This window comes from Schistosoma haematobium, chromosome 7, assembly GCF_000699445.3.
Source record: "Schistosoma haematobium chromosome 7, whole genome shotgun sequence".
NCBI classification, from domain to species: domain Eukaryota; kingdom Metazoa; phylum Platyhelminthes; class Trematoda; order Strigeidida; family Schistosomatidae; genus Schistosoma; species Schistosoma haematobium.
The window spans coordinates 17,436,109-17,451,224 of NC_067202.1; the positions used below are offsets into that span (position 1 = coordinate 17,436,109).

General features: G+C 36.6%; 1 protein-coding gene across 1 annotated transcript in view; it reads left to right on the top strand.

Moving 5' to 3' along the window:
• Positions 1-15,116, top strand: part of TNS1_4 (Tensin 1) — a 116,973-nt gene that overhangs the window by 65,864 nt on the left and 35,993 nt on the right. The window contains exons 8-12 of the mRNA XM_051218130.1: positions 603-668; positions 4,927-5,736; positions 10,879-10,926; positions 12,269-12,322; positions 14,144-14,197. Coding sequence (XP_051064570.1) covers positions 603-668; positions 4,927-5,736; positions 10,879-10,926; positions 12,269-12,322; positions 14,144-14,197 — 1,032 coding nt within the window. The remainder of the gene's footprint in view (positions 1-602; positions 669-4,926; positions 5,737-10,878; positions 10,927-12,268; positions 12,323-14,143; positions 14,198-15,116) is intronic.

Below are 15,116 nucleotides of genomic sequence, written 5' to 3' on the forward strand. Positions count from 1 at the left end.
TTAAACGCATAAACATTAGTATAGGGAGGTACCAAATAGATATGCGCCACAAATATCATCCGATTTGTGTGATGGCTGGAATACTGTCTGAGTTCCAAAACCGAAAGAGGTAGTTATTTTAGATAACCACACCCTGAGCCCTCGACCTAAAGGTCTGATCCACATTGCAGTGAAGAAACGTCAGCAGATGCAGTCTCGTGGTAACCAGTGATCAACAATAGGTTCATACGACATTTGTTTCCTCACGATCCTGGAGCTCATATGAATGATTGTTTTAGAATCAGGGTTTTCCAACACTCGTTGGTGGAACCTCCATATCCACCATCCCGGTTAAATCGCCGGTAACACTTCTGCAGAGAGAAAGCAGTGAGTAGGACTTCCCTGGTTGTGGTTGTAGTCACATGGCCATGTGAGAGGATTTAGAGCGGGAGGGCTAATTCTCTGTACCTTCGACAGTACTAGGGCGTTTGGCGGCTCCAGGTTTTATGTTGCTTACGACAAACTGCTCACAATTCAAATGAATTAAACAGTGTCATTGTTGATAAATTTTTGGTAATCACTATCATTATAATCTGTTCACATATTTTGTTTTCTTTTTTTAGAAATGAATCCAAAACTTAATCCTCCTACATACATGCAGAAATTGGATGATGTTCTTGTTGAAAATGGTAGGTTATTGTAATACAAATATTCTTAATTCCATTTTCAATATTACCAATTTCCAATTTTGTATGTTTTAATACAATTTCATACAAATGATAATACTGTGCACTAAACCAAATTAGGAAATAATCAACCTTGATGTTAAGTATCATCATCGTCTGTTACCCTTTATGGAGGAGCACCGGCATCCTCCATCCAACTCTGTCATGGATATTTACTTTCCAGTTTTTTCTAGTTGTTATTCATGCTTCCAATTCCAGACATAGTGTGTCATTTGGTCGCCCTCTTTTCCGTTTCTGTTCAGGATTCCAAGTTAGCGTTTGCCTCGTGATGCAGTTTGATGATTTTCTTAATGTATGTCTTATCCACTTCCAACGTCTTCTTCTAATTTCGTCCTCAGCTGGAAGCTGGTTTGTTCCCTCCCACAGAGGACTGTTGATGATGGTATCCGGCCAACGAGCACTGAGTAGATTGGTAAAAAAAAGTATCGGGTACATATGAGCCGCACAAGTCACTTCATTTGTATGTGGGCTATGATACTGTTTGGGTGCTCAGACCGAAGCAGGTTGTTTTCTTAGGGCGCCACTCCCGGAGCCTTTGACCTAAAGGCAGTGGGGCAACGTCAGGAGATGTGATCCCATTGTAGCCGGTGACCAACAATTAGTTCATACTCTACTTGTTCTTTCAGGATTCTGGAGACGATTGGTTTGGAATCTGGGTTTTCCAACTCCTCTAGATGGATCTTCCGTATTCACCAACCGGGTTAAATCACCGGATATTCTCTGTTTATCCTCTCAATTTCGTAAACAACACCGCGTTTTAGAGAAAGCAATGGGTAGGACTTCTATTGGAGTGGCTGTATACACACGGCCATATAAGAGCATTTGGGGGCGATGATTCAAGTGAACTATATCATGTGGATTTATTCATAACTTGCGAAACAATCTCATCAAACAGATTTTATCAGACGAACATATTATATAATATTAGACTAGAATAAATCTTTCCATTAAGAAAAACAAATACAATGATTAACACAATTTCATATGATGTAAAAAAATACATCAATTATTATCAGCATAGCGTTGTGGAGATTGTTCAGTTTTAATTCAGATCATGTGCTCATCAGCGAGAAGTAATTCTTGGAGTTCTAGTGAGAAGCCGTGGTCAACAGAGTTCAATTATGTCGGCTGTGAGGCAGTTACCCACTAAAGACAATGGAAGATAGTTGAGCAAAATCTTGGATTGGTTGAAATTAGACATTAACACCATTGGACACCGGCTCAGTTGTCTAGAGGTTAGAAGTTCACACACTAGATCAAAGGTCCCGAGTACATGGCCATAGACGTTCACTGTTGAGAGGTCCTATACTAGGATGAAACATGTATCCATTAGTTCCAGGTTTCCAATGGTGATCTAACATTGATCGACACACGATCTCAATCTCAATTACTATGGTAATTAAATTTCAATTTACAATTTTTTCAATATTATGCAAATCAATTAACTGAAATACAAATGTTACGTTCAATCATCGAAACAAACAAACAAACAAACATTTTCAGTGATAATTTGAGAACAAAAACTCATTATACATTCATTTATATGACATATATATATATATAAGGTATAATTGACTACAGTAATCAAGGATTGATTACAACGTGATGAATGAATCAATAACAGTTTTCAACAGAGACTGAAATCAATCGTCAGAACATCAAGGATACGTGGAAAAGATATCTTGATATAAATTCGTTTACGTGGTTACTTGACGGTCTTCTTGAATATCTGGGTTACCTGTACCTACCATCTAGATATTTTAACAAGTTATCGATTTTCTTGTTTGTTTTAATCTATACATCGGTAAGACTATCATTTATAGATGAATCAATCAGGTGTATAAGATAACACGTCTCTAATCTTGGCGCAAAATTCACTCATCTATTTGGGTAAATAAAGTTTTGACATTTTAGCTGATGTTCGTGATGAAAACACGAAGTCTAATTCCTAAGCTTAATTCCTCACACAGGTTCATAACCCTCATTTGATCCTGATTATTCAGTGGACACTCTGAAGGTCAGTCTAGAGTCGCTCATAGGTAGACCATGAATTATAGTTTCACTCATACATCATTATGCCTTTCGTTGTAAAAGTTACAAAAGGCTAAGTCAGAGATATTGTGGTTGCTGGCAGCAGTATGCATTAAAAAAAATTGTACATTATTTCGATTTCAATTTACTAGACTGTTAACTTCTTAGTCGATCAGCTACAACGTAAGACTGCTAAATTCTAACTAGCGATCACTCAATAGGTTATCGTCAGGATCGACCATAAAGTAAGAAATGGGAACTTGTTGATATACTTTATGCTGAGAATCTTATATTGTAACAAAAAGTATAATATTGAATAAAGCTATTAATAATTATAATAATAAATTTGTAACCTTATATGAAAGCAATCCAATAATCTCCGAGTTTAACCGTGAATGTAGTACCATTCAATGAATAGATCAAAAACTAATGATCCATGTTTTTGCAAATTTACTTAATTTCACATGATATAGCCTCAGAGGGGCTCCAGGAAGAGTTCATGATAGGGTATGGTGATCAATTCTCTCAAAACTATACACTCATGAATATATGATAATTATTTTGATATTATTATTATTATTATTATTATTATTATTATTATTGGCTTTAGTCAATATTATATTTTGCGTACAATATAGAATTCTCAGTACGAAGCATTTCAACAAGTTTCCGTTTATTATTTCTTAACCGATAATGACGATAGCATATTGAGTGATCGCCAATTAGATGCCCTGGTACGGCTGAAGGTAGGGAGAGTCAGCTCTCACTTTCGAAATGCTCTCACATGGCCACGCGTATACAGTCACTCTAAAGTAAGTTCCAGTCACTGCCTTTTTACAAAGGGAGTGTTGTTTACGAAATTGAGAGGACGAATAGTGAATGTCCGGCAAATTAACCGGGATAATGGACACGCCGGGACCATGTAAAGGAGTTGAAAAACCCTGATTCTAAACCGGGATCCTGAAAAAACAGATGACGTATGAACCTATTATTGGTCACCGGTTACCATGGGATTGCATCTCCTGACGTTGCTCCACTGCCATGTGGATTGGACCGTTAGGTCAAAGGCTCCGGTTGTGGCCCCCTAACAAAACCACCTTCTTTGATTTGGGCACCCAGGCAGTATCAAAACCCGCCCACAAATGAAGTGATTTGTGCATTCGATATCCTTCTTTTACCAATATTCATGTATTCACATAAACAAATAACTTAGTTTTTTATTCTTTTTATTTTAACACATAGATATTGGTACAAGGAGGCACCAAATAGATATGCAACACACAGATCTCATTTGATATGTGTGAGGGCTGTGATACTGCCTGGGTGCCCGAACCGAATCAGGTGGTTCTCTTAGGGTCCACACTCGGAACCCTCAACCTAAAGGTCTGATCCACAAGGTAGTGGAACATCGTAAGGAGATGCAGTCCCATGGTATCCGGTGGCCAACAATTGGTTCATATGCCATTTGTTCCTTGAGGATACTGGAGACCATGTGCACCATTGGTTTGGAATCAGGGTTTTTCAATTTTCCTAGGTGAATCTTCCGTATCCACCAACCCAGTTAAATCGCCGGCATTCGCTTTTCGTCCTCTCAATTTCGTAAATAACGCATAAACCTTAAAGAGGCAGTGAGTAAAATTTCCTTGGTAGTGGTTGTATGCACGTGGTGATGTAAGAGCATTTGGAGACTGAGGACTGACTCTCCCCAACCTCGGTTGTACCAGTGCATATGAGGGTTCTGTAGGAACAAAAACCGTATGAATCTGGCATGGGACACCCTAGAAATGACTGGCTTCAAGAGGTATTTCCTGAAGTTCTAGTCAAAAGCCATGACCAGTGAATTTCAACAGGATCTGTTATGAGATAGTAACTCGCTGAAGACAATGATGAATCGTTAAACATTAACACGGTTGGATGCCGACTCTATGTTTTTAGAGGTTAAACGTTCACATACGAAACTGAGGATCCTTGGTCGGATTCCCGCATGTATGATCATGTATGAGCACTACTGACGAACTACATGCTAGGACGAAACAATCGTCTAATGTTGTTAGACTTCCCATGATTGTCTAATATTAATTCATTCATAAGTTCAATTGTTTTCTATTAATTATATAACTTAAATTGTACTATTTTCATTTTTCTTTTTTTTTACATCAAATCAAACAAGAAATGAACACTGAACCATTTAAAACAATAAAAAAATCCAATAAATTCAATCTAAACAAAAATCCTGATCATGATGAAGATTGGACTGTTCATGATGGATCCCGTAGATTTACACCAATTTTATCATCACCTATATCAATGAAAACACCACCACCATCACAATTCCAATCTCAATCCCAACTTCGACCCTTATCACCACCGTTACCACCACTACCCCCAACAACAACAACAACTATACCATTAATTGAAAAAATTAATCAATTAACTACTATCAATAAATTCAATGAAATCATTCAACCAAATTATAAAGAAAATCTATTTACTGAACAAAAATCAATATGGAATAAAACGAATAAAACATTAACCCAATTCAATGAACAATTACCTAATTATTCAAATAAATTCAATCATCAACGTATTATACATAGTACACCATGTAGTCCTACTATCGAAAGAAATATCCTTATTAAACCTATTCATAATCATGAGGATGATGATGTTATATTAAGAAATCATAAAAAATCATCAATTGGTTTACCACCACGTCCATTAAGATCACCAATTATACGTTTAAATGGTCGATCTATGTCACCAATACATCCTCGTATATCACCATTACCATCTTGTACAAATAATGAAGTAACTAAAATTAAACAAATTGATCCTATTACTGGTGAAATTCAATATATCACATCTAGAACAAGATCATATACTGATTTAAATACTAATCAATTAATTACAGAAATAGAAGAAAATATACAAGGTGAAGGAGATACAGAAGTAAGAGTTGTTCGAAGGAAAACACGTAAAAGTAAGTAAAATAAATAAATATTGTTATATGATATGTTGTGATTAGTTGTATTATAGATAGCCTTTAAATGCTCTGGTTACGGTCAAGGGTAAGGAGAGTTAGCTCTCTCTCTCTCTCTCTCTCTCTCTTGAAATGGTCTCACATGGTCATACGTATACAACCACTGCCAAAAAATATTTATGACTACCTACTTACGAAGGGGGTGTTGTTTAAGAAATTGAGAGGATGAAAAACGAATATCCGGGTTGCTGGATCCATCTAGGGCAGCGGGAAAACCCTGATTCTAAACCATTGGTGTACATGGGTTCCAGGGTTCCAAGGGAACAAATGGCATATGAACCAATCTTTGGTCATCGGATACCATAGGACTGCATCTCCTTACATTACTCCACTACCTTGTGGATTGAAGTTTTAGATTGAAAGTTCTGAGTGCGACTCGGTCTGGGCTACCAGGCAGTATCACAGCCTACATACAAATGTTTGGTGCATATGTATTTGGTGCTCCTTTGTACCAATATTTATGTGTTGAAATGTAGATTCGAGATTATTGATTTATAAGTGAGTCTAGAATTTATGTACGATGTTGGAGCGACGCTAAAGTGATTATGGTGGAGTTTTGTTCTCTGAGCTGATGATGTCGTTCAGAAGAATGATGAAAGCTCCATGACTAAACCATCCAGCTCAGAGAACAAAACTCCACCAAAATCATCCATCTGAGCTACAAATCTTCTCCACCATCTCAAGACGCTAAAGTAACTTAGAGAATGTCCACCTAATTACTAGATTTAAATGAGGATTATAAACCTGTGTGAAGAATAAAGAATGTGATTTACAGTTGATAGTTAGATTTAAAGGTTTGCATCACGATGTGACATCAGTTAAAATGCCAAAGCGTTATTTAATCAAATGAATAAGTGAATTTTGCGTCGAAATCTGATTGATACGTCCATAAATTATAGTCTGATATCATTATTTATATGATCAAAGCACAGAATTGAGAAAAATTAATCAAATGCAACATGGAACCTGATACATATTTACACAGGTTCAAGTTATCATACCTCATTAGTATCGAGTGATGAACTTGGTAGGGCAAATCTCACAGTAGTTTACGTAATAGAAAGTGTTAGGCATCTAAAATACAATAAGAGACTATAAGAATGACTTTTTTATCTGATTGGAGTTTTTTTAACAAGATTTTTTTTCTACGAGATGGGGTTCTTGACCTCATGCCTAACCCTCACCCTTTATTAGTATAGGGGTTGTGGAGATTATTAAGTTTTTGATTGAAATCATGAACTGATTGATGTTAAATCACCTTTGGAAACCTGGAAGCACTGGAAGGTCGTTTCGTCCTACTGTGGGACCCCTCAGCAGTGCACATTCACGACCCCGCCTCGTGGGATTCGAACCCAGGGCCTCTCCCTTTACCCGGGCTTAAGACCGGCACTAACTCTAGAAGAGCTGAGGGGGGAGTTGCGATAAAAATTAGTGAAATAATAACAAAAAAAACTTTATGATGTATCTAAGACAAGACGAAGTGTGAATACACACTTGTTATTCCAAACAATTTTGAGTCACTACATTCGAAATCTTTTAATGATCATATAGACTCTTCATCTACTTACATGACTCAATCTAACAATCAGTATATTCATCATTCTATTGAATGAATTCTAGTCAATAGTTAAGAAATCTTAAAAGACAATTTACAATCTAAGCTTATTCTAACGTTAACCTTTCAGTTGAAATGAAGGCGAGACTATAATTGATGGATGAACTAATTAGGTATAAGATAACAGATGTCGGATTTCGGAGCGAAATTCATTCATTCATTCGAATAAATAGAGTTTAAACATTGATTTGATAATAAAATTGGTTAAACAATAAGATTATATCTATTATTGAATATCATGAATGAATAGTTGAATTTAGAGTCAATCAGTGAGTCAGCTACAACGTAGGACCAGCAACATATATGCATCGGTCCAAGTTCCCATACCTCATTAGCACAACAAGATGAACACCAAATTCATAGAAGTAGTTAATTCAATAGTAGTAGTATATAAAAGAAAGATTGCATTTGAGGATATAGTACAGGAAGAAAGAATTAGTTGGTAGAAGGAAAGATATGAAGCGACTTTTAATCTCAGTGTTTAAGGGAAGACAGAGAGTGTATACACCGACGCCATTGCGATCGATTCTGAGCCATATCACACACAGTCTCCAACCATTGGTTACGATAGTCACGCGGATCCCAACCAAGTAGTCTGCATCTACCACCAACATGACTCAGACTAGAAGTTAGTGATTTTATGGATTGATACCACGTTTTGGTTTGGCCACCCCTAACTTTCTTTCAACCATCCTTAATACCAGTCAGCGTTGTATGTCGTGGTAATCGGTGTTCAGGCATACATAGCACGTGGCCCAACGATCTCAGTCGATGAAGATTTACAACCTGATCAGCTGATCTACCATCATCATTCCCTAATACCCTATGTCTAACCTCACTATTACTTACTCCGTAATCCCAGTAGATCTGAGTAATACTTCTAAAACATCTGTGGTCAAGCACTAGTAGCTTACGTCTATATAAACATTTGGTAAATATCACGAATGTAAATCATGCATGTAAACCGCCACAGAGTCTCATATTAGGACGAAACAGTTGTCCAATGCTTCCAGGTTTTCATTTGTGTTGTCTAATATTGATGCTCGATTCATGATCTTAAACAAATCTCCATAATCCTATATTGATAAAATGTGAACATAATCAATCATAAAATTTAAAAAAAAGAAGTATAAGTTGTGAGGAACTAACGAATATCTTTATTGATTTATTATCTAATATTTCAACTGATCCATTAGAAACAAGATATCAGTGATTTAATATTATAAATTTAAATGAGTTTACTACGGAACAATAAGCTATATGGCTATGTAGAGCAGAAGGTCTCATATGAGACTGGAGGTTCGCCATCGGTATTGTGGATGGTTCAGCATTGCTTTGGCAAGTTTTGCTAACTTTTCATGCACAAAATTGGTTTGCTGGTAAACCGATTTCATTTATACTGGTGGTCGCTTTTCAGTGTTCTCGAGGGCCATTGTCATTGGGACATTGTAAGGCATGTCGCCATTGCTAACATTATTGTGTTTGACTGCGTGTAAGCGGAATAGGTCAACTTTGACCTGTTCGTACTGTGCATAATTGATTCACGCGATCATTGATCGGAATAACTATACATATGACGTGAATGTGTATATGAATGTGTTATGTCCCGACAAGAATAATGAATGGTAACTTTGGGATCCATTTATGGACCAATACTATGGGTATATTTTTATCGTATAATTGTTAAGTAACTAAACTACACAGATTCATGTCTCTGTTATTATCAACTTGATTTTGACCTATGAACCATTATTATACGATTTACCATTCTTGAATTATTCCCTGTATATTAGTCACTCCCTCCCTCATTCAAAGCCACATTTGGCCAAATATTATACAAATGTTACTTTCTATTTTATGATACGCTGTGGTCTGTTTGATTAGTATGTTAACAGAGTAGGTTTGAAATACATGATTCATATCGAAGAGGCTTGGATTGGTGTTCTGGAATTAGTTGGCTGGGCTAGGCGGAAAACAGGACCAATCAGGACTCTAGACTGCTCTCACGTGTTTTACGCGTCATTGGTCCGTTCGATAAGTCACTGTTCTCTCATTGGCGGTCACAAGTTATGATAGAATGACACGAATGGTCCACCAGGGGGCTTGGTACCTATGTGGTTGTACCATAGGATTGAGCTGTACTATTCAGATTGTAGCGTTAAGGCCTATACGGTGTCTGGTTCTCCTGTGAAGCGGGATTGAGCTGGACTGCTCTGGTTATAAAATTTACGCCTGGGCGGTGTTTGGCTCTCCTGTTAAACGGGATTGGGCAGTACTGTTTGGGTTGTCATGTGAGAGTTTAGATGGTGTCTGTTTCTCCTGAAAACCAATGTAAAATTACCCTAGCCCACAAGGGTATATTGTATAACTAAAAGTATGAGTATACTACGACTGGTTTATTTCTCTGTTTAATTTTACAAACATGAGCAGAAGTAAATGAAGTCATCTCATTAAGTAGATTTCTCATCATGTACTGACTCAACTGAAAAAGAATTCTTACATGGTGTATGATTGATTTAGGTTCTTATGGGTGTGAGTTCTTCTAAATGAACAATGGGTAGATATGATATAAACCCTAGTTACCGATGGTTGTTTAACTAGGATTCCTTTATAAAAACCATGATTGTCCCATCGACAGTGCAGCTGATTGATTTTCTTTCTAATGAGTGATGTATTCGAAATTCATTAACTAACGGATTAATTCTGCATATTCACATGGTATTGTTGTTTACTTGAATCTTCCCATTGATGTTTATGAATGTAATTGATCAGTCTCTTATTGGCATATGTGCATCCTGTACCGATTGTCTCGATATTGCCTTAATTTACAAGCATTATAAACAAATATCGATAGTAGATAGCAGTGGAATCCAGTCTGACGCGCGTTTCGTCCTATTTGGGACTCGTCAACCGGATTTACCTGCATCTCAGAGTTGTTGTTTACTCTGGGACTCGAACCCAGTTTCGTTCGTTTCAAACACCATCGCGTTATCCACTTGGCTACTGAGTCCTAATATTCACTTACTTATGTAATGGGATGAAGTTTACACTCACTCAGTATTGTTTTACTTGAATCTTCTCATTGATGTTTAACAGTGAAATTGATCGGTGTGTTATTGGCATATGTGCATACTGTGCCTACTACTTCGATATTTCCTTAATTCACAAGCTTTTTAAACAAAGATGGATAGTGCTTAGCAGTGGAATTCAGGACGTGCGTTTCGTTTTATTTGAATAGTGTGATAGTGTTTGAAGTGAATAACACTGTGTTCGAGTACCGGAGTCAACATCAAAAGTCTGGGATTCAAGTACATTTAGCTGACAAGTCTGAAATGGGACGAAACGCGCGTCAACCTGAAGTCCACTGCTAGCTACTATCCATATATACTTATAATTCTGCAAATGTTTTAAAGAAGTTTTATTATTATCAATATCACTTTTTTTTGTATATTTTTGAATTGATTTAGTAAAACCGAATACTTGTAGAGAATCACGAAGTGTGGATAGTTCAGGATGTAAGTTTCATTGTGTGTTTGACAACATGGTTCATTGTTAAAAAAATATTAACGTAACCAATTTTGAGTGAATTCAAATCTAAGACTGTTCATCTTAAGCATGTTGCAGAATCGATGATGTAACTTGTCTATGTTATCTTTTGTTAAGTTATCCTGAAAGTTGATTGCAGATACAGGAAGAGGCCGATCTGATTGGCACCATAAAAGCTGGTGAATTGGTATATACACAGAATTACTTAGTTATGATAACTTATCTTTGACCCGAACCATATAAATAGATAACAGTGATATGGTATAGCAATAAAGTTATATATATAAACCTTGTGTTCAAGTTAGATGATCCCGGTGATATACTTGTAAATTGTCTGAAGTGATCTTTTCAAAAGACGTTTCTCACAGAGGATCCTCATATAACATATCCAAGATTATCGGCCTGATTAACAAAATGGTTCAGTTACACCTGAACTCTAATATGTAGTACCATTTTAGTAAATTCAACTTGATATTCATCACTGAGCTTCTATTCACAGTGCACAATCTCGCATGTATTGAAATAATGAAACTCTTTCAATATTCTGTTGTGACACGTATCAGAATATGTGAATAATCTAATTAGTGTACACTGCTAACTTGATCAGGTAAAATGATCTTAGATGAGTTTCTACAATCAAAGTGCTTTTGAAAGAGTTGTGATCCATTTAGTTTGAAAATAGAGTGCTAAGTTTGGAGTGGTTACGAGTTCACTTAATCTGTGAACGGAACAAAGACTCGGTAACTAAAGACCAATAAGCTAGCTATTCAATGCGTCCCAGCCCCGCTAACGAAAGGAAGAAGTCCAAGCTTGGGGTGGGGAAGTATATTCTGCAAAAGCCAGAAGCACGAACGATAAAAACAGGCACAAATCAAAACGTATATATATACAGCACAAAAACGTTCTTGCGGAGAGTTAAAAAAATAGCTTACTAAAAGACACAACTGACCAATAGCATTTAAGATTCTCCAAAATAGAGAATACGACATGAAGGTGAAAAGAGAGCTTTTGGCACGAAAACTAATTAGGATTTTTTTCAAGTGAGTTCTGGGGATCTAACGTCCCCAAAATAGAGATAAGTTTATCATTGATAACACTGGATACTCATCGATTTATATAATCCATTGACTGAGGTTAAGAACCAATACAAATGGATTACAACTTACTTGTTCAAGAGTAATGATTACGTAAACCACTTCAAATCTCCAAAAATCACCACAACCATCTTAGAAACTAGTCTATGTTAGTCTATATGTTAAACGTCACTGAAGTAAACAATCGGTTATCAATATTATTTTGATGATTTATTAGTTGTGAAAGATTCAAGAATTCGTCAATCTACAGAACAAACACAAACTGATCAAAGTAAGTGATATAGAAACAAACTATTTGATTAGTTATGTATTTGTATAACAATTCACTTGTCAAACTACCTATTCACAATTAAACATACCTCAGTGGTATGTGCTACTGATGTTTAGAGATATAAGTAGTATGTAACGCCGATTGAAAGTAAGATACGTGGAGGTAGAAGGTTAGGAAATTTGAAGACAAGGGAATGAGAGCAAAGAATGATTGGTGTGAATACAAAGGAATAATCAACTATGCGATAACTGATGGATATTTTGCAAATGAAGTATTTACTGTATGGTTCTAAACCATCTACAGCCATCATCAAGCAGGTACAAGTATTTATAAATGGTTGTCTACCCAAGATACTCATTATCCATTGGCCGGATACCATCAACAACAGCCTTCTCTAGAAGAGAACAAACCAGATTCCAGCTGAAGAAGAAATTAGGAAAAGACGATGAATATGGATAGGAAATACAATACACAAATCATCAAACTGCATCACAAGGCAAACCCTAACATGGAATCCTGAAGGGAAACGCAAAAGAAGAAGGCCAAAGAACACATTACATCGGGAAATAGAATTAGATATGAAAAGGATGAATAAAAGCTGGAAAGAGCTGGAAAGGATTGTTGAGGATAGGGTTGGATGGAGAGTGTTGGTGGGCGGCCTATGCTACTCCATGAGAAGTAACAGGCGTAAGTAAGTAAGCCTCAGATTTTACTAAGAGATTCTGTAGTTCTATGTTTAAATATGTTTGGTTGTCCCCAGCCTGTGTTCTCGTTCACTACAGATCCGTTTTAAATCAAGTCAAAATCAGTATTATTGGAATAAAAATGATTATTACTTACTTACTTACTCACGCCTGTTACCCCTCGAAGAGTAACATAGGTCGCTCATCAGTATTCCCCATCCAACTCTGTCATGGATATCTCCTTTCCAAATGTTTCCAGTTACTACTCATCCTTTTCATGCTTGATTTTAGTTCTCGACGCACTGTGTTCGTCGGCCTTCCTCCATTCCGTTCCCATTCAGGATTACAAGATAGCGCTTGCCTCGTGATGCAGTTCTTGATCATTTCTTCGATACACGTCTTATCCACTTCCATCGTCTTTTCTCAATTTCCTCCTCAGTTGAAAGTCGGTTTATTTTCTCCCACAGTAGACTGTTACTGATGGTATTGTTTAAATGAAAATAGGCTTCTCATTGTATCTTCCTTTAAAAATATATCGATGTTATTTATTTACTTAGAACAAAATGAAAAAATTATGTTTTTGATTGAGATCATGAACCGATTGATACTAGACCACCATTGAAAACATGGAAGAACTGGACGGCCGTTTCGTCTCATTGTGGGACTCCTCAGCAGTGCGAATCCACGATCCCACTCGCGGGACCATGTGCTCACTAGTGACTAGCTTCATGAGGGAATTTTCGGAGTTCTAGTCAGAAGCCGTGTTCAGTGGAACTATTCCGTGTCGGACAGAGACAGGTGTCTCTCTCAGTACAATGGAAGATGATCGCGCAATTTTGTGGATTGTATGAGGTCAAACATTAACACCGTCGGATGCCGGCTCGTAGTCTAGAGGTTAAGTGTTCATGTGCGGTAATGAAAGACCTGGGTTCGAACCCCATGAACGGGATTGTGGATTCGCACCGATGAGGAGCCCCACAATAGGATGAAAGGGCCATACAGTGCTTCCAGGTTTTCAATATTAGTCTCACATCAATCGGTTCATAGTCTCAATCAAAAACTTAATAATCCCACGACCTTTTACTGACAAAAATTTATGAACAAAATTTTTTTTCTTCAACTACATACTATTGATCAGTTCAACGTGATTCAAGAACTCATCAACGTACAGAAGAAACAAAAACTGAAAAACGTAAGTTCGTTTTTTAAAAACATTATTATGTAAACATGCACATCTGAATAAATGACCTAATAATTCAAAAACTGGATGACTTTGAATTATTGAACAATCAATAAGTTTTTAATCAAAGATGGAGTCCCGGAGTGAACATCAACAAGTCTGAGATGCAGGTATATCCAGCTGACGAGTCCCAAATAGGACGAAACGTGCATCAAACTGGATTCGAATGCTAGTCACTATCCATCTTTGCTTAAAATGCTTGTGACTTATGGCTATATCGAAGTAGTCCGCACAGGCCCCACATATGTCAATATGAGATTGATCAATTCCGGTCCTAAATTTACAATGGGAAGTTACAAGTCAAACAACACCAAGTGAATAAATAATTTTGTTGAGTGTTTATCTTTAATATAGAGAACTAGCGGAAACCATCAATTACTGGTTATTGATTTCATTCTGATATATAGTACATTTTGTTACTGTATTATACCCTTTACATCATATAAGGTAAATTAGATATGTTTTTAGTTGTTAGAGTACAGTCGAATCATGCTATACCTTAATATCTATAATACTGAAACCAGTGAATTGAGTTCATGTTTTATGGGAATCAGAAAGGTTTCATGTATATTAGTGGATGACGATAGAGCAGTAAGATAAATTATCTAGAATTGAAATCCCTTTCACTTTATTCTCTGAAGGTCGTACATTTGATCTAGTCTACAGTCATAGGTTTAGATCTTTAACAAGTATCATTTGCGGGGGGAGGCAAGAAAGTCATCAGCATTAGAATAAGAAATCCTGATGATTTACATGAAATATAGATTTTATGATTAAAGTTATTGACGTCCAGTTACTAGATCTCAAACTGACACCCAACTTTTAATCGATTCAGTCTTGAGTAACAGAGTGATATCATTATATTCGTAAG